This window comes from Protopterus annectens, chromosome 9.part0, assembly GCF_019279795.1.
Source record: "Protopterus annectens isolate FY-2018-M chromosome 9.part0, PAN1.0, whole genome shotgun sequence".
NCBI classification, from domain to species: Eukaryota; Metazoa; Chordata; order Ceratodontiformes; family Protopteridae; genus Protopterus; species Protopterus annectens.
The window spans coordinates 1,728,117,276-1,728,139,850 of record NC_056743.1 but is presented as its reverse complement, the minus strand read 5'-3'; the positions used below and the strand labels follow the sequence as shown (position 1 = coordinate 1,728,139,850).

At 36.3% G+C, this 22,575-nt stretch overlaps 1 protein-coding gene across 3 annotated transcripts in view; it reads left to right on the top strand.

The window, feature by feature from the left end:
* Positions 1-22,575, top strand: part of LOC122812232 (adhesion G protein-coupled receptor E2-like) — a 1,489,088-nt gene that overhangs the window by 944,564 nt on the left and 521,949 nt on the right. For all 3 annotated transcript variants that reach the window (XM_044084588.1, XM_044084589.1, XM_044084587.1), the window contains one exon: positions 18,402-18,581. In XM_044084588.1, the coding sequence (XP_043940523.1) occupies positions 18,402-18,581 (180 nt within the window). The remainder of the gene's footprint in view (positions 1-18,401; positions 18,582-22,575) is intronic.

Sequence of the window (22,575 nt, the reverse complement as noted above, 5' to 3'; positions counted from 1 at the left end):
ATTATTATGCAAGTAGCAGGATGTGTCTATATAAGTTGCCTTTAAACATATTTTGAAGTTTGCCAGCAAGTTTGCTCATATAGAGGAATGAAAAAGAAATGCACTGACCTTTATTAACATGGTCATACCATTATAATGCCAGAAGTTGTTGCATGTAAAAGACTGCAGAAAGAACACATACGGACAGCTACTGACATCTTATAGTACTACGTCTATGTGGATGAAGTTATATCATTGTAATACAATGCAATACAATTATTATTGACAAGTTCAGCTGCCAAGAGATTTATGTAATGCACAATGTTAAATGTTCTTTTTTAAACATTAGTATTTGATTATGGAAATGGAACTCTGCACAGATGTCATGTGACATAAGCGTATCTGTCAGTTCTTTTTCAGGATGTTGATGGCAGCACTGTTTCTAAGTCATCTGCATAATTTTTCAAGTGCTGGATAGAACTTATTTAACAGAACATTTGTTGTTTTTGTATAAAAATGCATATGAAGCATCATGACTAGTTTGGTCACTGCTATGTCCATAGAATGGTAGGTAGAGTTAAGCTGTAGTGATAGGATACCTATACAAATATAGCAGGTCTATTTCAGTACTGGAGTCAGTCTGGATCTGCCAGTTTAATAAGATTATTTTTGGCACATTTTGTCAAGTGATACTTCGTATATGTGTTTTCCATTTTGTAGACCAAATCGTCAATTTCTCCGTGAAGTTTGATATTTTTTATTAAGAGCAGACACGTGCTTCATATAAGTATTTTTTTGTACTATTCACATGTCATGCTTGATGGGTCAAAAATAGGGTACAATTGTATGAGATAAACAATATAGAAAGAATTCTGGCCTAAAATCCACAGAAGACTGTTACATATATACAGTACCAGGGTGTACGATCTTTCAGTACAATATTTGCTTCGTTATTATTTCCTGGTTTCTATGATCCTGGTCAGGAGAATCCATTCTTATTGGAATCATACATATAATGATGGAACATGATATGGAGATATATGGTGATCTAAACAGTATGTTGTGGAAAACAGATTAGTGGCTAATGAAAGGGTTTCCACATATTGTTAATAAAAGGGTAAGGGTTATGATTAGCTCACATGGCTATTCATATTTAAGAACCTTGAAAAAGTTAAAAATATTGAAAACAGAGCTATTTGGTTAGCATGCTGTAGTTCTGTTAAACAAGGAGAAAGAAGGGAGCAAAAACATAATGCAGCGTCACCAAGTCTGAAAGGTCAGTAAGTGAGAGAGGATGCTGTGGGTAGATGGGTGAAAGTAGGAGTCATGCTTGTGGATCCAGAGTGGAACCTGGGGTGTCTGAATGTTCCTAATATGCATGGTTCTCAATTATTTATGAATTTTTAGCAATGAGATAGGTTCAGTACACAAGACATATGGTAAATTATGGCTGAGATTTCAATGTCACTATAAATCATGACTTGCACTGTAAGTTTTATCAAAATTAAAACCATTCAAAATGACTAAAAATATTTTAGAAAGATGGGAGAATGATGACTGTTGGGTGAGCATGTGAAGAAGGAAACATCCAGAATTAAGTCTATTTACTTTTTTAGGAATGAGACACTATAGAGATGTATGTTGGATAGAATGTAACTGAGGGCAAACACTGGTGGATGCTACAGAAACAGATTCTCTGCACAGATATTTATCAGATTGTGTTCATATTAAAATAGTGCTGCACCAGTCAGGGCAAGATGTAGGTTATATACAGAGATGAAAAAATGTGGGGCACTAGAGAAGGACAGAACAAGTAACATTGCAAGTTAGGAAGTGTCATTTGAGATGTTTGCAAAAAACAATAGGGGGTGAATGTGACTGAGATAGAATTAGAGGAAACATATTTTTAAATTCAGTCAATAAAAGCAGGAATCTCAGAGGTGGAAATTACATTATTGGGGCAAGGGAGAGTGAGTAGTGCTCAATTTGGTGGGTCAAGGCATTAAAATCAGGAAGTTTATTAGCTTAGAAGTGAAGTGTTTAATAGTGGCTCAGAGTACTTGAAGGTAAAGTGAATGACAGGCATTATTGTGGTTATGGAAGAGTTGTATAATGAAGTTTGTAGTTCTAGAGTAAGGAAAAGGGATAAGGTCTCTAAGGGAAAACAAATTCCTAGCATGGAAAGACAAAATGCTGAAAGGTGAAGATACTGTGAAAAAGATGCTCTAATAAGGCTTCATGTTACTACACTGTAAGACAACTCAGTGATTAGTGTCACATCTACAGCTCTACACTGAAAACAATTACCTTATCGCAATTCCATGTAGACAGTATATTAAACTAAAATTGCTAGCAATCTTCTATCTTAAAGTAAAAGTTAAATATTTAATATATAACTAAAGGTCACTGAACCATATGTCCATCTCCATCCAATTAAAATATGTTTAATATATATGCATTGTCTGCAGTAAATTCAAAATGCCCAAACACTAATATACCTCAAAAGATGTAAGAGAACATCCCAAGCATGGCACTGCCAAATGCCAACTGGAAGAGGGCAAGCTCATTTAGGGAGGTGCATACCTTATATAAAATGGAATTGTTCAAAGATGATTTTTTTCTCTACAGAAAGGAGAGAGTACAGGAGATGGCTGAAAGCTCAAAATCAAAGTTAAGTAAAAAAAAAATCTCTTCATATATAAATAAAAATGTGGTTGGTTGGTACCTCCTGCAAGCTGGTGTCCTGGGCAGGTTACCCCCTCTTTCTTCAGTTCTAATTGTCTAAATGCACTTTGTCATAATATTGTATTCTGCTCCTATTACTTATCTTACATGAAGTAAATGTCCCATTATGCACAGATAGAAAGTCCAGTGACTTCATACTGAAAATACTGATGTCAATGAAAAAAAAAACAGTTCACACAGTCTCAACCCACCCTTCAATTGTATTTACAAACAAATCATTTTGTGACATATATGGGCTAGTCAGGAAATTGTTCAAGTCAGTGACTATGCAGTTATATGTTTTATTTGGAAAATAGTTTGTCTTTTTTTTTCTTTGACTTCCAGACTAGAGAAAAAAATAAGCTGTATTCTCTACTTAGTGCTGTGCTTGGCTTCGTACCATGACAATCACTGCATCTTGAACACAGTGGTGATTTCAGAGCCCGGCACTTTTCAGATTTTACAGTATCATTAAACTCATATGCAGCAATAGTTTTCTGTGCCACCATACTGTTTTATCCATTTCTTACAATGAACTTTACCTTTGCAATATTAGTCTGACCGGAATTTAGCTTCATTTTAATTTTGCATACAACCATGTATTCAACAAGCTCTTTTTATGAATATTTGTTAATTCATCCACTCTACATACATTCATAGCTTTGTCCAATGATAACACAGATTTCAACAAAAGTTTACTTTTTGCCAGAGGTTCATAGGTATGTACTAGACCACTGTGACCTTTATAAACCTAGCCAAGTATACCAATTCTATCCCACAAGTTTATGTGCCTTAGAAGTTATTTTGAAGGGTATATGTATAGGTTAAAATACACATGCTATCAGGGAGCAGGTGAATTTGAACCAGGGACCTCTTGATCTGCAGTCAGATGCTCTACTACTGAGATTGCCCCATTTCAAAACCTTTTTACCCCTTTATTTAGCAGAGGATGGGTTTATTAGCCCCTGGGCTATGGACGCAGCACTCTTCACCTGTGCTACTCTGACGTCCCTTGCTGGATCACTCTGCTGTCACTAATCTATGTCATTATTAATGTCACAGACAATTCTGTGTCTCAGCAGGGAATCTTTAGCTCACCAGCTGTACAGTTGTTGGTCACTGCTTTAATTGGAGCCCATATGCATCAACAGATTTCTGTACATCCCATCAGTGTAGCATTACTTAACCTTCATTACTATTTAGGACCATGAGTTCTATTCTACCACTCTCCTTAAGAATGTTTAATAAGACTTCCTTCTACTTTCTCTTTTACCCCTGATTTACTTATCACTTTTATTATCTAATTAGCTATGTTCCACTGTCCAATAAAGCTTGGGCTCATAATAGTGTTTAAGCTTGTTTAATGACAACCAAATCAGTCTGCTGACTTTTGTTGTGAATAAATGTATTAAATACCTTAACTGTATCATCTCTTATCATATGAATAAAAGTTACAACTTACTCAAGTTTCTTTTTTCAATCAAATTAAAGTAGTTCAATAAAGAGTGAACTTCTGCTATCATTGTTTCCAACTTTCTCCCAAACTGCCCTGTAATACAAGTGATACTAGGGAGTCAGTGGTGAGGTGGAAATCATGACAAACAATTCAATTGTTTACAAAAGAACTTAATGTAGGTTATGAAGTCCAACATTTTCAGCTTTGCTGGAAAGAGTGACAGGCTTTTCATCTGCATTGTGCTCATACTGGCTTTGTACTCCTACATTGTGAAATGTATTTATTTTTAAGGCTGTTTCAAAGTTTGTCAATTTTTTTAGTCAAATCACAGTTGTAGTCTTACTTCCTTAAAATTCAAAATATTTTCATTTAACATTTCTCTGTTTCATATGTCTGCCTAATTGTTATGCTCTAGAGTATGATGAATTGTAACAACATTTTTCATAGCTCTCTAATGGATATATTTCAAGTTTTTGATGCCATTTTTTAATCCAAATCTTGTCAGTTTTAAAGTGAATCCAATAATGTCACAGAAGTGTCTTTCCTTTACTTAACTCCCACAATGTGACCAGTCAGACATAAATACACCACACACAGACCCACACACACACACACACACACACACACACACACACACACACACACACACACACACACAGACACACACGCACATACATACACACATATGCATACATGCATATTGATTTGTAGAATACAGTATGTATGCTGTTTCTTTAAGAAAAATTCCAAGGACTGAACATGCATATAAATAGTCAGCACAATCTAGGTTCAGAGCCATTTTGTGAGTGCAGCCAGAGAATGAACATGTATGAATGTAATATCTAGTTTGTTTATAAGTCTATCTAAGTTAAAGATATTAAGCATCAATCCTGATGTGTTTGTACATAATAGAGCTGCTTGAACAGATCCCACGAAGTCTTGTCTATTGTATCCTGGCTAGACAAGTGACATGGTGTCAGAACTGGGATTCCAGAGACTGATATTCAGAGCTATGATGTCCAGAGATAACAGTGAAGGTAAACTAAAAGAAATGAGCATGAAAAAGAACTAGAAGAGACCCAGATGTAATGAAAACTTTAACAAACAGTTTATTTTATAAAAAAGATGAAACAAAGCATTACAAAGGCACAAATCAAATTATTAAACAAGAGAAAGGCACAAAATGTTTATTAATTAAATGAAATGTTTAAGATTAAAGTATTTGATAAAACAATTGTCAGAAAAGCACATAAGGGATTAGAAATTACCTTGGAATTGCAAAACGAGTATGTGTAAAGCAAAATGAGTATGTTTAAAGCAAAAAGGGCATGTTTAGACTAAAACAAGCACAAGAAAAGTACAATGGGCATGGCAAGAGATTAAATGAACAAAATAAATATAATAAGGGCAAAAAGGGCACATTAATCATAAATAAAGCAAGGAGACTGCATGTTTTTTGGCAAAGTGCTGTGTTTTGGAATAACTACTATTTTGTATTGTATTCAGAGCATAACTAGAGTTATTCTCAGTGTCTCAAAGTACGTAAAAGTGCTTACAGTGTGTACTTATTACTGTGCATTTATTCTGAAGAGCTTATTTGTGTTCAAAGTGCAGCAATTTCATAAAGTGCAGTCAAATACAGCCATTTCGGAAAGTTTCTTGTGCTGGGTGTGTCTATTCACAAAGTGCCACCATTACATAGTGTTTCTTGCACTGCAAAGAGTTATTTAGCAAAGTACCACCATTTTGGGGAAGTTTCAATGTTCTGTGTACTGTTTATTCGCAAAGTACAATCACTTTGAAATGTTTCTTACTCTGAGCTTCTTCTGCCCAGTTCATTTGCACATTGCAGTTATTTTGAAATGGTTCTTACACTGATAAGAGGTGATATCTTACAGTAGAATGATTTCAAGAGTACACTACAGTGCCTGATAAACTTATTTCACAAAGTTTAGTTATTCAGAGGCTTGTTGTGCTATTCAGCATAGTTACAAGTCTGGCATAAATTTCTGGCCTATGTGTATGTGTGTGTGCGTGTGTGTGTGTGTGTGTGTGTGTGTGTGTGTGTGTGTGTGTGTGTGTGTGTGTGTGTGTGTGTGTTCGTGCACATTTACAAAAGCCTTCACTGGTATATGTTAATATGGTAGATGGATTTTGAAAGCCCTCACTACTTGTATTTGATCAGAGTATTGCAGAGAATTGGAGAATATTTGAGCAAGATATTTTTATATAAGCAGCTTATTGTGACAAAGATGCACACACTAGGGCATTCATTTTGCTAAACCTAGCTGGGTCAGAGGGCATTGAAAGAAAGCATTCATCTGTGTATGCACCAGTGGTATATGAGAGAGAAGGTGAAAAACATCATATTGTTGTACAGGCTGAATCAAGGGAAGACCCCAAGTGTTTGAAGTGCAAATTCAGGGAAATGTTAAACCCCCAGATAAATATTGCATTAGAGAGGCATTTGTTTTACACAAGAGATCAGAAATCATGGGAAACTTTTACAAGTTATATAACTAGCCTGAGAAACAAAGCTAAAATGTGTCATTCCGGTGACTTAAAAGATGAGCTGATAAAGGACAGGCTTGAGTGTGTATTAATGGTGCTGCTGTGAGAAAGATTTTGCTTTGCAACAGTGATTTAATGCTGAGTAAAGCTATTGAGATTTGGCAAATCCATGAAGTTACAGAAAGACACACATGTATGCTTGCAAGTAATGAGTATGGTTTCAGCAGGCTCCATAGCAAATGTAGACAGCTACAACACATGGCAAGCAAAAGCAGGCCTAAGCACATGGCAGCCACAGCCCCTGCTGGTTTACCAGGGAAACCATGTAGTTTTCTAGCAAGCTGTAAGAAAGGAACATGCTCAGTGCAGTACAAGCGTGAGTCAACAAAACCCAAATCCAGCTTTACTGTTAACTGTCATAACTGTGGTGCCAATCATGAGTCTAAAAGAGAGGACCACTTAGCATTTGGTCAGCAATGCCACAAGTGTAAAAAATGGAACCATTTTCAATAGTTTTGCAAATCAAGTAAACCTCACACACTTATAAAAAAGGGTCACTAAAAAAAAGCAAACTGATCAGGCAGAATTGCAGCAGTCTACTTTCTACATAGATAGTGTATCAGTAGTTGGTGAAAAGGTTGATGCAGTGAATTTGCTGACAAAAATAAAATGTTTTTTACTGTCCAGATCAATGGTAAATCCACCAAGCTCAAAGTAGACACTGACTCAAAATGTATTGTTATGTCAGCAGATACTTTTGCTAAAGTGAGAGCTATTGAACAGCTCAATATGACTAGTTGTGCGAAATGTGTTGCTTATGGAGGTGAAATTCAGACTGCAGGTTCAGTAATACTTTCATGTTATTTGGCAAGGAACTGTTACAGCTTGTTATTCTATGTAGTCTGAAGACCTGTACAGTCATTATTGGGTCTCAGAGACATTTTAAGAAAGAATCTGCTATCTTTTACCAAAGGAGTTCCTCACATAAGCAATCTCCTAGTTCCAATTTTACTGAAAATATTCTCTCATAGTATGCTGATGTTTTTGATGACAAGTTATGCAACTTTCAGTTTTGTATTCTTTGAGGTTAGCAGGAAAAGTTCCAATAGCTATGCAGAATAAAGTTAAAGCTCAGTTGGATAAAATGTTGCAACAAGGTGTAATTTGTCCAGTCACAGAACCAACTGAATGGCTGTCATCCATGGTAGCAGATCACACAAAAGGCTCAGATGAAATCAGAATATGTATTGACCCAAGAGATTTGAACAAAGCACTAAAGAGATTGCATCATCCAATGAGTACAGTCGAGGAAGTCATAGCCCTAATACTGAATGTTTTTTTTTTTTTGCAAAAAGTTCATTTTGGCAAGTGATGCTTGATCACAGATCCTCATTACTGACTACTTTCAGTACCCAGTTTGGCATATATAGATTCCTCAGGATGCCATTTGGAATAAATATTGCAAGTGAAGTCTTTTAGCATGCAATGGAGCAATTTTTTTCAGGTTATTCTTGTGCCATAATAGTAGATGATTTATTGGTTGGAGGCAGTGGTGAAGCAGAGTATGAAAGAAACCTTAAGACAGTTTTAGACAGAGCACTTGAAGTGAACTTAAAGCTCAGTCCTCTGAAGTGCAAATTCATACTACCAGATGTTACATATGTAGGTCATTTATTTACTAGCACTGGCTTGCAACCAGACCCATCCAAGCAAGCAGCCATTCTTGAGATGCCAGCACCAGATAATGTTCAAGCTCTACAATGTTTTCTTGGAATGGCCAACTATTTAGGCAAATTTGTATCAGAATTCAGTGAGTTGACAGCACCTTTGAGAGAGCTGATGTGCAAAAATGTTGCCTGGTCTTGGTTGGAACAGCACCAGGAAGCATTTGAAGACCTTAATCAGAAAATTGCCACCCCACCTACATTATGATACTATGATGTCAATAAACCAGTAACTCTTTCCTGTGATGCTTCAAAATTTGGTCTTGGTGCAGTCAGTCTTCAACTGCGGTGGTGGTGCTGCGGTAGCGTTCTCGCCTCACAGTAAAATGTAACTGTGGTGGTGGTGCTGCGGTAGCGTTCTCACCTCACAGTAAAATGTAACTGCGGTGGTGGTGCTGCAGTTGCATTCTCACCTCACAGTAAAATGTTGTCTGGTTCGATTCTCAGCTAGAGCTTCTTCTGTGTGGAGACATGCATGAATGGGTGTACCTTTGTTGAAGGTTATGTGTCAGGGCCGGCAACTCAGCACGTAAAAATCTAATGCCAATCATTAGTGGACCAGAGTTCCGCTGTGGCGACCCCTAACCGGGAAAATCCGAAAGACACAGCAGCAGCAGCAGTCATTCTTCAAGAAGGCAAACCAGTAGCCTTTGCATCAAGACCTCTTACCCAAATTGAAATGCAATATGCTCAAACTGAGAGAACTTTTGGTTATAATATTTGCATGTCCAAAGTTTCGTGATTATATTTATGGTTAAGATATTCAGATTGAAACTGATCACCAACCTTTAGTTACTACTTTAAAGATGCCTATGCATTCAGCTCCAGCAAGAGTACAATGAATGGTGCTCAAATTGCAAAAGTACAACTTGAAAATGATCTATACAAAAGGCAAACTTCTTCATCTGGCTGATCCAGATCACCCAGAAATACAATGGAATGACTTCATGCAGAGAATTTGGACTTTGATGTAATAGAAGTGCATAATATTTCTACCACGAGACTCGAGCTGAGAGATCATACAAAGACTGTTCCTGTTTTGCAAAAGTTCAACCACTACATTGATGTTGGTTGGCCATCAAAACAGTCTAGTGTACCACTTGAAATGTGACCATATTTTCCTTACAGAAATGAGATGTTGATGGAAGATGGCATTATTTTCAAAGGTCCTAAAATTGTTGTTCCTGCTTCCTTACAACATGAATATATCCAGATTTTGCATTGTGGTCACCCAGGTTCCGAATCTACCAAAAGAAGGGCGAGAGGACTAGTATTTTGACCTTCTCTAGCAAAAGACATTGATAAATTACTTTCTTCCTGTTCAGTATGCAATAGTACTAAACTGCATTTGCAAAAAGAACCAGTTCAGCTAAGTTAAGTTCCTGAACTACTTTGGCCTACAGTAGCAACTGATATATTTGAGTGGAACAATCAGCATTACTTGGTATTGGTAAACTCTTATTCAAACTGGTTTGAGATAGCTGTACTACCTAACCTAATGTCCATATTACTAAGTTGAAATGTCATTTCACAGTCCATGATAGTCCACACAAAGTTATTTCTGACAATGGTACTCAATTTACTAGTCAGTTGTTTCAGAAATTTGCAAAAGAATGGGACTTTGTACATGTTACTAGTAGTCCAGAGTATACAGATTCAAATGGACTAGCTGATCATGCAGTGGAAAGTGCAAAGCAATTGTCTGAGAGGTCAAAGCATGACAATATCGATGTATTTTTGAATTTACTTAATCTCAGAAACATACCCCATGACGATATACTTGGCTCATCTGCTCAAAGACTGCTGTCTAGACAAATCAGAACAACATTGCCTATCAGTTCCAGTTTGTTGAGGCATAAAGCTTAGAACAACAGGACAATTACAGCTCAACTATTTAGAAAGCATTCTTTCCAGAAGTCCAGTTATGATAAATCGAGCAGATTTCTTTGTCCATTGAGAGAAGGAGAAGCAGTGAGGATACAAACGGCAACAGGGTTTTGACCAGATTGGTCAAGTAACAAGTATATGTACCAAGCTGAGATCCTACTTGATAGAATCTGAGGGTGTGGAGTACAAGAGAAACTGAAGACATCTTCCTATATCAGAATCGATATCACAGCATTGTTCCTGTGATACAGACTCTAGATCTCAGAGCAATCCAATGTTCCTATTGCAGAATGTGTCTTAACTTCTACTTCCATTCCTGATGATGTTCCTGATGTCCCTAAAGTTGAACATTAAGCAGAGACAGTCCCAGTTGCTAGAACTGATTCTAACTTATATGTCACATGATTTGGTCATATTTCCAGACCTAGTGTGAAATACACAGCAACCTAGACATAATCGTGTATATGTATTTAGTTCTGTATAATTGCATGACATATAATTATTTATATTGATTGTATATCAATTAATGTCATCAACATTGCATGATTTATTTCTCATAGAGGAAGGATGTAGAATAGTGTATGTGTGCTGCATCTTTAAGAAGCATTCCAAGGATTGAACGTGCATATAAATTGTCAGCACGTGCTAGGTTCAGTGCTATTTTGTGAGAGCAGTCTGAGAGTGAGCATGTATGAGTGTAATAGCTAGTTTGTTTATAAATTTAGCTAAGTTAAAGTTATTAAGTCTCAATCCTGATGTGTTTGTACATAATAAAGCTGCTTGAGCAGAACCCACAAAGTCTCGTCTGTTGTATCCTGACTAGATGAGTGACACCATGCATCTGAATTCATGCCCATACAGATATGTACACACATCCACTCATCTGCATTCATGCCCTTACAGACACACATATAGGTTCAAACACATAAGCACACACACACACATACTGACACAGCTTCACAGTGCCTACCTGTAGTCATGGTTTGAGCCATGAGAATTATCAGGGAGGTGAATAGGTGAATACCTTCAAAAGATATTGTGTGCTTTTTCTTCCCTGCACTCTGTCAAGTTATTCTGTCACTGCTTGCCATTTCCAGGGAAAAGAACAAATTAGGATTAGTCACTCCTCCAGACTGACAAATTTTCTATTTTGCTTCAGTAGTTAGGCTGGTCTCTGTGCAATGGCCACTTCCTGAGTAAAGTCATACTGGGGGAGCAGTCTCAAAATTGGTCATGCTTATCATGCTGTGCAAACCTTCAGAGGAAAGGCTTCTGCACTGTGGTAACCCTTTCTGAATTCCAGGGATAGTGTGCAGACTGTATTTATACAACAATGTGCAATGTTTATGCATAGCCCAGAAAGTCCCTTTGAGAGAATTAAATCCTTTGCAATTTAATTAATCAGGAATTATAATTTTGGTTAATCCATGAATTCTTATGTTATGTCTGATCTCATTTCTTGTTGTTTTGTTCTTTCGTGATGATACTATTTTTTTATTTACAGTTATATTGTAATTCACTCTATTAAATCCCGTTCCCCCCTTCTGCTAGGGCAACCCCAGGGTTTCTGACTTTTGTCTGTATTACCTGGCAATGTGCTTCAATAACCTTATGGCAAGCTGTTGAATTATTTTAATTTTTTCCCTATTCAGTCTAAGAGTATATACCTAATGGTGGCTCTTATAAAGTTATTTTTAGAAAAAACGGTAATTGTTCCTTTTGTATACAATCAGTATCAAGCATCAGTAATACTGCTGTCTGCTAATAAATGTTATCAAAGAATGCATATCATTTGTCTAAAAATAATCCTTTAAAATGTTGACTTGAGGTTCTATTATTCTTTGATTTGGACATGAATGGATAGTAAGTCTTTCTTTTAGACTGGAAATCCAATAGAAATACATCCATTATTCATGTGTTAGAATACTGGATGAAAATGTATGTGATTGTGCAGCTCTTAAAATCAAACCCTTTCAGAGTCCACTCTGACTAGATATCTAACAAACACCAAATGGTTTCAGAAGGATATCGAGACCATGCTAATATCTGTAAGAAAACTACAGAGAACTCTTCAAATGACAGTTTATAACAGTAGGATGATTTTACTTATTATTGTAATGTCTGCGTGGAGTCTGCATCTCCTCTACACAGTCGAGTGGCATTCGAAAGACATGCCTAGAATGGGCGTGCCTTTACTGAAGGTTAGGCATCGAGCTGGCACCTCGGTACCCGTAAAAAATCTACTGCCAATCATTAGCGGACAGGAGTTCCACTGTGGCGACCCCTAACCGGGAAAAGCCAAAAGAAGAACATCGTATTACTGTACAGAAGCCTAAGCAAAGTGTGTCCTTTGTTGTGGATCTAAAATGTTTTAACAAGACATCTGCATTATCTCTGGTTCCTGTGTGCCTATAGTTAGACAGAATGGCACTCTTCTGAGAAACTCTGATTTGATTTGAAAGCGTAGTTATACCCCCTTTTTTGCTAGGGTGTTAGTTTATTTAATGGAAATGCTTTTGTTTCCTGAAAACTAAAGAAAGCATTCATTAAACCAACGTTCTTTTTCTCATCTAGGGACCTGAAAACAATTTTGATTAAAATTTAAAATCACTCTGAAGCATTAAATTATTATAAATTTTAGTGGCAAAAGTAATTTTCCTGAACATAATTCAGAATAATTGCTGATAACAGCAGTCATTCTGCCCCCTGAATATGGTGACATTTGAAAACAGCTAAAGCAGAAACATTAGAGATATTTTTCTAAGGTTGCCTAACAGAAAACAAAAAGTCATGGGCCCATTCAACAAGACTTGATGAAATACAACCAGAAGTTTGAATTGAAAAAAAAGCACATTGAGTTTTATAGAGCACAACAAGCAACCTCAGTAAGTGTACAAAGCTCCAATGTTCTAAAACCCCACTGTAAGTTTTAAGAAACAGAATTTCCTGTACACAATTCAGCTTTTGCTTTTCAGGATCATCACTTCTGATCGCTTTATATGACAACATTCATTTGAAGCTGCAACAAGTAAGTATGCAGGTTATAAAGAAATGTGCATGAAATAGTAATATGCAATCTGTACAACATACCAGTGAAATATAAATATCAATGCACATATTGTAAGATAATATTTAATGTTGAATAAGGAGCAAAACTGCATTTGAGAAGAGGCAAAGGCAGCTAAGAGAAGAGGAGAGGCAGATAAAAAGTACAGTGATGAATGTTAATTGGTAAATGGCTTATTGTGTAAAAATAATGAATATGGATGTCAAGAAAATACAGAACAAAGAAAGATGAATCAGAACCAGGGTTATTAGCAGTTTAATGATTGGCCTGTGATTCTACAGACAGTAGGTCCAGGATGAAAGAGGCTAAGTGAAAGAAAGGTAAACAGTAATAGTAAATCGGACAAAGGTTGAAGACAAAAGAGAAGGTAAGAAGAAGGTTCTTCCAGATTGTGAAAAGAAATAGAAAAGGAAGCCTGGAATAGACAAAGTACCTAATGGCAAGGAGGAGGAGAAGGGAAGAGAGCTAGATGGGTCCCTTGGGAGAATAAGGATTCTGCGCTCAATGAAATAGAATTTAAGGAGAGTGCTGAATCTGTAAAGAAGAAAAAGTGGTTTCCAAGCTGAACTGAAAAGAAGGTTATCATAGGTTATTACTAGGCTAACTGCCCCATTTAACTTTAAGCCAATTATCCCTTATCCTGAGATTCAAACCCTGCACCTTGTGTTTGTAAGGCAAACACCTTAACCATTAGGCCACCCTCCCTGTTAACAGGAAGCAGTAAAGATTCTAAAGAGATGCAAATAAATTGGTGATGGATGGATATTCAGAACACAAGTCAGATCATGCGTAAGAGGGAGTAAAGAAGGACATGCCCCAGTTTTTCAGGATAGGTTTGCAAGAGTAAATAAAAAAAAAAAATCAAGACCAGTAGAGACAGGATGTAACTGATATGATGGGGAAGAGTGAGGAGTAAGATATGAAGGATATGTAATATGTATCACCCAAACTATGGTAGCTAAGGCTTCTGTCACAGAGTTTTCAGGAAATGGGAGAAGATACATGGAAGTACAATTAGTCATAACAAGGCCAAAATATGCATATCCAAAGCTAGTGGGGTTTGGTTTTATTGGCCTGAAATTGTCCATTAAAATGACTTAAAAAGAAAAAAGTCATGGGCATTCAGAATCGCCATATAGCTGAAACACCTGATGTTCATAGGGTCATTTGCATATATCCCATGTGCCTCTTGACCTCCTCACTCTTTGTTTTAGTTAAATCAGGAAATAGGAAAAGTTTGTTGTGGTAGGGAGAACCTAATATTTTAGTTATTACAACAGTGGTGCTTTCTATATAGCCATTGGGTATACATTCCTGCTATAGACACAGAGATATTTAATTTTATGCCTTCTATAACAGACATTTCTGGAAAATGATAATAGCTGATTACTGATAATGTTAAGTAGATAGAATTAATTTAGATTTTTGTGGGACTGAGCAAGAGATAATCTTTTTTAAGTCAATTTATTGAGAAGGTGAAGGCAGCTTGTAGATTTGCAAGGAACATTCTAATAATTTCTGTTGACTATAAAAGGTAAAAGACATCTGAATACTAAATAACTGTTGAATGCAGGTATTTGGACTCTATGCTATTAATCTTTAGCATAAAAATATAATGGTCCAAGGACAGATTCTGGTGGGATTTGAACCTGCTTTAAGGTGAAATAGCAGCTGTTCATTAACTTGTGTTTAGTCATGAAAGCTAATGGGAGAACAATGAGTGTTGGATGTATAGCAATGTCTTTTGGCTTTTCCCAGTTAGGGGTCACCACAGAGAATCACCGGTCCGCAGATTGATTAGCAGTGGTGTTGAGTTGCCAGCCTGGTGCCCAATCTTCACAGAAGGCACACATATACACATATGCACCTACCTGTATGTCTTCTAAAACTCACTTGAACTCAGGGAGGACATACAGACTCCACACAGAAGGTGCTCCAGCCGAAAATTGAACTGGAGAACCTCTTCTGTGGATGTGTACTGATGTTAAAAAACTGAATCATAAATAATGAGGGGATTACAATATCAAATGGGTTTGGTAAGTCTACAGAAGGTAAAACTACAATTTAATTTTTATTTAATTGGGTATTGATTTTGTCTGTGAAGGTAAGAATTGATGTATCTACTCTGTTATGGTGTCTAAAGCCTATATAAACCATAAAAAGATATTCTAACGTCAACATGTAAAGGTGTGAATAACCACAATTCAAACACCAAAAAAAAAGTTTGTGTGTATTGGATTTCTAAACCAGGCTGGAAATAGAGATGGCTGAATAGTTGTATATGTACAGGAGCTAAGATATTAGGAATGGAAATTATCAGAAATTACTGAAGCTTGTCTTATGTCACCTTCATGTAGTAGTATAAATCATGCTTCCTTCCAATTCAGTGTTTTGTAATTGTCTTATATATTGAATTATTAACAAAGAGAAAGGTACAGATAGGTTTCAGTGGACCTCTGGAAAATTTAGGCAGGATAAGTTTGCTTATATGTGAGTTATAAGGTTTCATTTTCTTTACTAGTTGAATATGCACTGTATGCTTAATATCTGAAGTTTCAAATGCCAGCTATATAATCAGGTGGAATAAAAAAAATAGATGAATTCAAGTATCTTGGAAATGTCTGAAGTAATTTTGCTTTGTAGTGAAGAATCACATTTAATAACTGACTACTAGCAGTTATTTTGTTTTAGTAAGTTGAGGCAGTTTCTTCTCAGATTGTCTCTATTTGACATTCATTGTCAGACTTTTTATGTTTATCTGAAATACTGTTTTGGATTTTACTATTATAGTTTAAATGAGTGACAAGAAGTTGATTATGTTTAGTATGGTGTAAATGAAGAAATTTACTCCATTATGGGGCTGTGGTTGTAGTAAGTTTGGGTTAGTTCATAGGTTCATAGGTGAATATTAGGCTAACTGCCCTGAAGAGCCATTTTGAGCCTAGCCAACAAGTCAAGGTCAGAATCAAACCTTGTATCCTGTGCCTACGGGGTAAAAAACTTAATCATTATGCAAAATCAAACCCCCATGAATAGATCCATAGGTAAATACTAGACTAACTGCCTTAATGGGCCATTTTCAGCCTAGCTAATAATCTGTGGTCAGAATCAATCCTTGTGTTGTGTCTATGAGGTGAAGACTTTAACCATTATGCTAAACACACTTTTTATGTATCTGAGTTGTTTGCAGTACTCTGCTGAGATATGTTTGCATTTTCTAACCTGTATCAAGCATGGTTGCTGAGTCATCTTTGTGGCATCCCAAGTAATAGAAGTATGCATTTAGTATATATTCTGCATGTCTTAGATCAATTCAATGAGATGTTGTGTGGTGTGGTATTTAAAATATAGATATTAGCTGTTTTCTAGATTATGGATTAATGAATTTTGGTTGGGATGTTATTATTTGTGGCAGTAATCAAGGAGCGTTATGGTTTTGTAAAAATACTGATAAAAATTATATGCCCAGTTAGTGTTCAGGTCACCTACGATAATCTTTTTTTTTTTTTTTTTTTGGATAGTTGATGAGATCCACTGCAATGTGTATTCTGCTAGTTTCAGCGATAGTTTTGTTGGAAAACTACTTCTTTGATAGTGTCTTTGTAGATTCTGTCTTACTTACAGATATAGTTTTGATGGGTGGTTTCATTATTATATAGTTTTGTTTTAAGGCATGCTTCTGAGAGGCCATATATATCATGTTTATAGCACTGGATCCATGTCTGCATTTGGATATTTTGTTATATAGACTTTGACAGTTTATGTGTGCAAGAAAAATTTAGTTATTATTGGCCCAGATCTGTAAACAAGAATCTGTAAACTGGTGATTTATTGGATCAGTGTATATATTGCTGATTGTAACTGAATGACTTTAAAACAATGGTGGTAGGCATACTTTGAGAAGGAATATGTTGATTTTGGTGATATGGGTTGTATTTATTGTTGTATGATCTGGACAAAATATATTTATGCACAAAATGTTGCCATAAGGGCATGAGCACACATCAAATTTTACCATTGGCCTCACCAGTGTACTTAAAGATTTGCTAATGCTTCCCTACTACATCCATCCTTCAGTGAACAGATGCACTTGTCATATTCATCCCCTAGGTAAGTGGAGTTACCTAATCTGAACTCACTGTAAAACAAATGCCATTTTGTAAGCAGGACTTTTGTGTATGTGCACACTGATTCATGTCCAGTCCCACTAACATTCTATAAAATGTACGTATTGCACCCTTGTTAGATAAAGTCATCCTCCCTATCATGCATTATAATATCATGCTATACTTAATTATGTCCATTTCACTTACAAAGGAGAGATTAAAACTGATGGTTTGCCATTCCCTGAACAGGATTATTTATCTTGCAGCTGAGATCATATGATTTAATCTGTTGCTGTACCAGTAGAGATGAAAGTTGCTCCTTATTATGATATGTCAAAACTTTAATTTCTTTAACATTATGGGCATCCATATTCTACTTCAACTGAATGGATATCCCCCATGTCAAAGACAAACAGGGTAATTAATATGCTGCTGCTCTGTAGCAGTCCCATAATCCTCGGCCTCATATAGCTCACCTGAGATGTATCAATGAGTCAGGTTACATTCTGCATCCTGCTGCTTCAGCTATGCACAGTTCTATCAGCATCACTTCCAGGCACACACATCTCCATTCAGCTCAAATCTTCTGGTTTACCTTTTCATCCAGTCCCACAACTTGCCTCAGTCTTCCAAGGGAGTGTATGTTTCAGTCATTAATACAATTCAACTACTTGTGTGCAGTGTAAGCAGTTGAGCTGAGTGGGTGATTTCCCTTTCTTATAGCATGAACAACAGACATCTTACTTTCAATAATACTCTCCACTCATTGATCATTAGTTTTTTTTGTTTGTTTTTCTGTTTTTTTTTTATTTATTCATTTATTTTTTTGTAGGTCTCTAAAGACTTCTTAAAAGTCTGTTCATAGCCATGTGCCAGATTTTCTTTGATATGGATATGAGTTGTGAGCAAATGGATCACTGTTCTAATTTTTCATTTATTTTTACCAGAATGACAAAGATAATGTGAAAAGACATCACTGTGTCTTCTGGAAAACGGACAAAGAAAATAGAAGTGGATGGTCCAGAGAAGGATGCTTTCTCTCTGAAACAAATTCCAACAAAACACAGATAACATGTGAATGTGAACATTTAAGCAGCTTCTGTGTACTAATGGTCCTGGATGAGACAGTAAGTTCATTTTAAAGTAAAATCAGGATAAACAACATGATGTATTATCTATTTTTATTAAAAAATTTTTAGGAAACACCTCATGTCATTGTGCTGTTAGTAGTCTATTCCATTTTCAATTTTCTGAGTTAAGTCTAATTTGGATTATGTCAATCATTATGTGTGTATATACCTTTAAGAAGCTATCCGAGGGCTTGCACAGTTGTATAAGTACTGAGCACGTGCAAGTCCGACTGCCATTTTGTAGTTAACAGTTGAGATGTAAGCATATGTATGTAAGCTCTGTCTGTTTACTAGTTTGTTTGTAATTAATGATGCTGCTATCCATCCTGTGTTTCTATGTACTAAAGCATCTGAATGAAAACCCACAGCCTTCTTGTCATATGTGTTAGAGACAAACGAGTGACATTTCTATTGAACTTTAAAAATATAATTCAGGCTGATCACTTGTCCCAGAAAAGTATGACTTCAAAATTAAGGAAAATGTCTTATCATTATTTTAACACTTTCTTGCACATGCTGTTAAAGATAGATCAAAAGAAACTGCTCAAAGATGAATATCATTTTGTCCTGTTTTTGTTAATATGATGCACGGGTTCGGTTTTGTAAATTATACCATTCCCTGCCCTTCTTGCAATTATAAACTAAAATTGATAGCTTCAGACCATCTTAAATAATCTGATCAGTTAAAATATTTTTTTTCAAATAACAGTTGCAGTGGGAGAGAAGATACTGTTGTCAGGTCCACGGATAGATAAAGATGTGATTTGTATAGAAATAACATATACATAAAGGTGAAGAAGTGTGGTTAACAAATAACTATCACAATAACTATTAGCTGTCATGCAGTATTTTTCATGCAGTGTTATTGGCCTCCTCTATAAAATTGTAAATTCATAGTTTACCAAACTTGTGTCTTTGAAGATTGTATACTATGCCCCTTAGTTTGCATTCTTCCCCCATCTGTGAGGCAACCTGCAATACAGAAAGAAATCTAAGAGATATGAAGAGAGGGGGTGAGATAAGAGACAATGCAGCACAAAATCTTTTAAGTATATATATATATATATATATATATATATATATATATATATATATATATATATATATATATATATATATATTGTACTGCTGGCAATATTACAAAAAACTATAAAGTATTATGCCAGTCCTACATCTGGAAAATTATCTGTATGAAAGTGCTTTCATTTAAAATGTTGTAAAATTGGTACATTATGTATGATTCAGTTTAGAGATGTGTTCTGTAAATTATATTTAATTTGACCAAACTTTTATAATAGCATTTCTAAACTTAATAGGCAGTAGCAGCAGAATTCAAACTGCTGCATCACATTCCTTGTGTCTTTGGGGTAATTTTTGCAATGTTTGTATCATTGTGTTGATAACAAGCACTTCATCCTGCTGGTATATTTTATTTTCATTAGAAGAAATTTAAGTTAACTGTTATGCACTGTGGATTTTTGACAATTTTCAGTGAGTGTTGTGGAGTGTATCAGACTGTAGCATATTTCATATTATTTAAATAACTTCCATCTCTGCTGTATCTATTGCTTACTCCCCATCTTTTCAGGAAACTAAATATCAGGACCCCTAATCTTTCACTGGCATTATTAGAGACAGACTATAGAAAAGAGAATTGATATGTTTCAATAAAATTCAATGTTCACATTTTTAACTTCTTATGATTTGATAAATAAGCAAACAAGCAAGCAAGCAAATACATAAATAAATAAATAAAATCTCTGTGATAGTTTTTTTAATTCGTATGTTAAATTGGTCTTTGTGAAGTACCACAAAGTATGAAAACAGAGATGATAATGATAGATACCGGTCACTTGGCCTGCTTCTTAACCTAGCTAATGAGCCACAGATTTTAAGCTTTCAGTTAGCTAATAGACTATTCCCAGAAGTCAGAGAACTGTTTACCACTCTCAGAAGGTAACTACCATATGTATGTCAATTTCTGCAAAGGAGAGACATGTAATTCAGAGACAGCATTGGTGGCAATGACAAAGACCTTTTCATTGGTTAATTAGCCTGTCTTTGAATCACACAATGAGTAACACTAGCATTGTCATACCTGATGCTGGTGGTGTACTCCCTATTGGCCCATGCATTGTGTTGGCATAGGCACCTACTTCACACACACATGCGTGCATGCATGCTCACAAAGGCATACACACCCACCCCTCACATACACAATCTTAAACATTCACACACACACACACACACACACACACACACACACACACACGCACACACATGCACACACATCCATCCCTCAATAAACAACCCCCCTATAGTTGATCCCAGTCATGGAAACAGTCACCCAATAATGTATATGCATGCACCAACAGATACACACACATTCAAGAAGCTGCATTCCTTCCCTACAGACATGCATGCACACACACATCTGCACACATATACACACTAATACCCCCATCCCCACATATTTGCTGAACTTATCTGCACAGTAAATGCTTCCATTGGAATGATTGGGAAACAGTCATCTTTTGTTGGTTCTCACTTTCTCCTCCAATAGTAAAATTTTACACTACCAAATGATTTTCTGAATCATTCAGTCACGTAAATTGGGAGCTATTGACATTGCTTGGGGAGAACACTTGGCCAGTTTCAGATTGTGTCTTTTCCTTTTTCTACATCAGTTTTTTTTTTTTTTTATGAAAAAGGAAAACACTTGCACTCAGCAGATTCTTTTTCAGTTTTTAAACATTTCTGTCATATTTCTTTTCTGTCTTCTTTCTGTCGAACTATTAATAATATGCTTTTCTACTCTAGTCTCTGTTTATATGGCTTTTAGATCAGAACATGCAACATTTTGGCACCATGCTGTAAACCAGCTTTAATCTGTATATATCTTCATGGGTGAAAAGCAGCCAGGTGTATATATGTTTTATACTGCTCTTGCCTTAGCCCATGCATCCTAATATCCCATCATCATTCCTTGCTGTTCTCCACATATTCCGTGCTTATACTATTCTGATGAAATCTGACTCTTCTGAAGTCTGTTTTCTCATTCACTTCTTCTATTGCTTCCATTGAAAAGTAAGTCTTCCCTTGCCTTTTGCATCCTGTATGAATTATGTTTCTATGAATATAATCTTCCTTGTCCTAGCTAATTCTTCAGATGTTACTGAATCACTTACCATACTTTTTATACCTTCTTATATCTGAAGCATGGGGCAAACCTTTGTGTTAACAACAGTTACCTGTTCTTTCCACCCTGTTTGCAAAATAACTAGTCATAATCATCAGCCTCCTTTTCAGTGTTTTCACAGTACTTGTGGTTGGGATTTCATTTAAACTGTCTCCATTTATCTTAGTTTAGTACCACTCTGCTATTGTCTTTGACTGTCATACCTGACTACTGTAGTATTTTCTCATGCAATTCATCCACCTCTTGGATGAATATCCTCATTTTTTGTTTCCTTCTTCCTGCCTCTCTTATATAGGTTCATAGGTTGGTACTAGGCTATCGGCCCTAGGGCCTATACAAGCCTAGCCATAACAATTCCCTGGCTATTTCTTCCCACACTATTTACTTCCCTGGACCCCTGTCTAGCAGGGTGACTGACATGATCCCTGGGGTGAATTTCCTTTCTCACCTCATATCTTTTTCACCAAATCATGCAGCGGTTAGTGTTGTCACCTCACATCAAGAGGTCCACCGGTTCGATCCTTGGCTGGGGTGCCTTCTGTGCGGAGTCTGCATGTCCTCCCTGTGGTTGCGTGGGTTTCCTCCGGGTGCTCCGGTTTCCTCCCACATCCCAAAGACATGCTGCAGGTGGATTGGACACTCTAAATTGGCCTTAGGTGTGAGTGAGTGTGCCTTCCATGAAAGGCTGGGTGCCGGGCTGGCAACTTGACACCGTAAAAACTCTACTGCCAATCATGAGCGGACAGGTGATCTGCTGTGGTGACCCCTAACTGGGAAAAGCCGAAAGAAGAA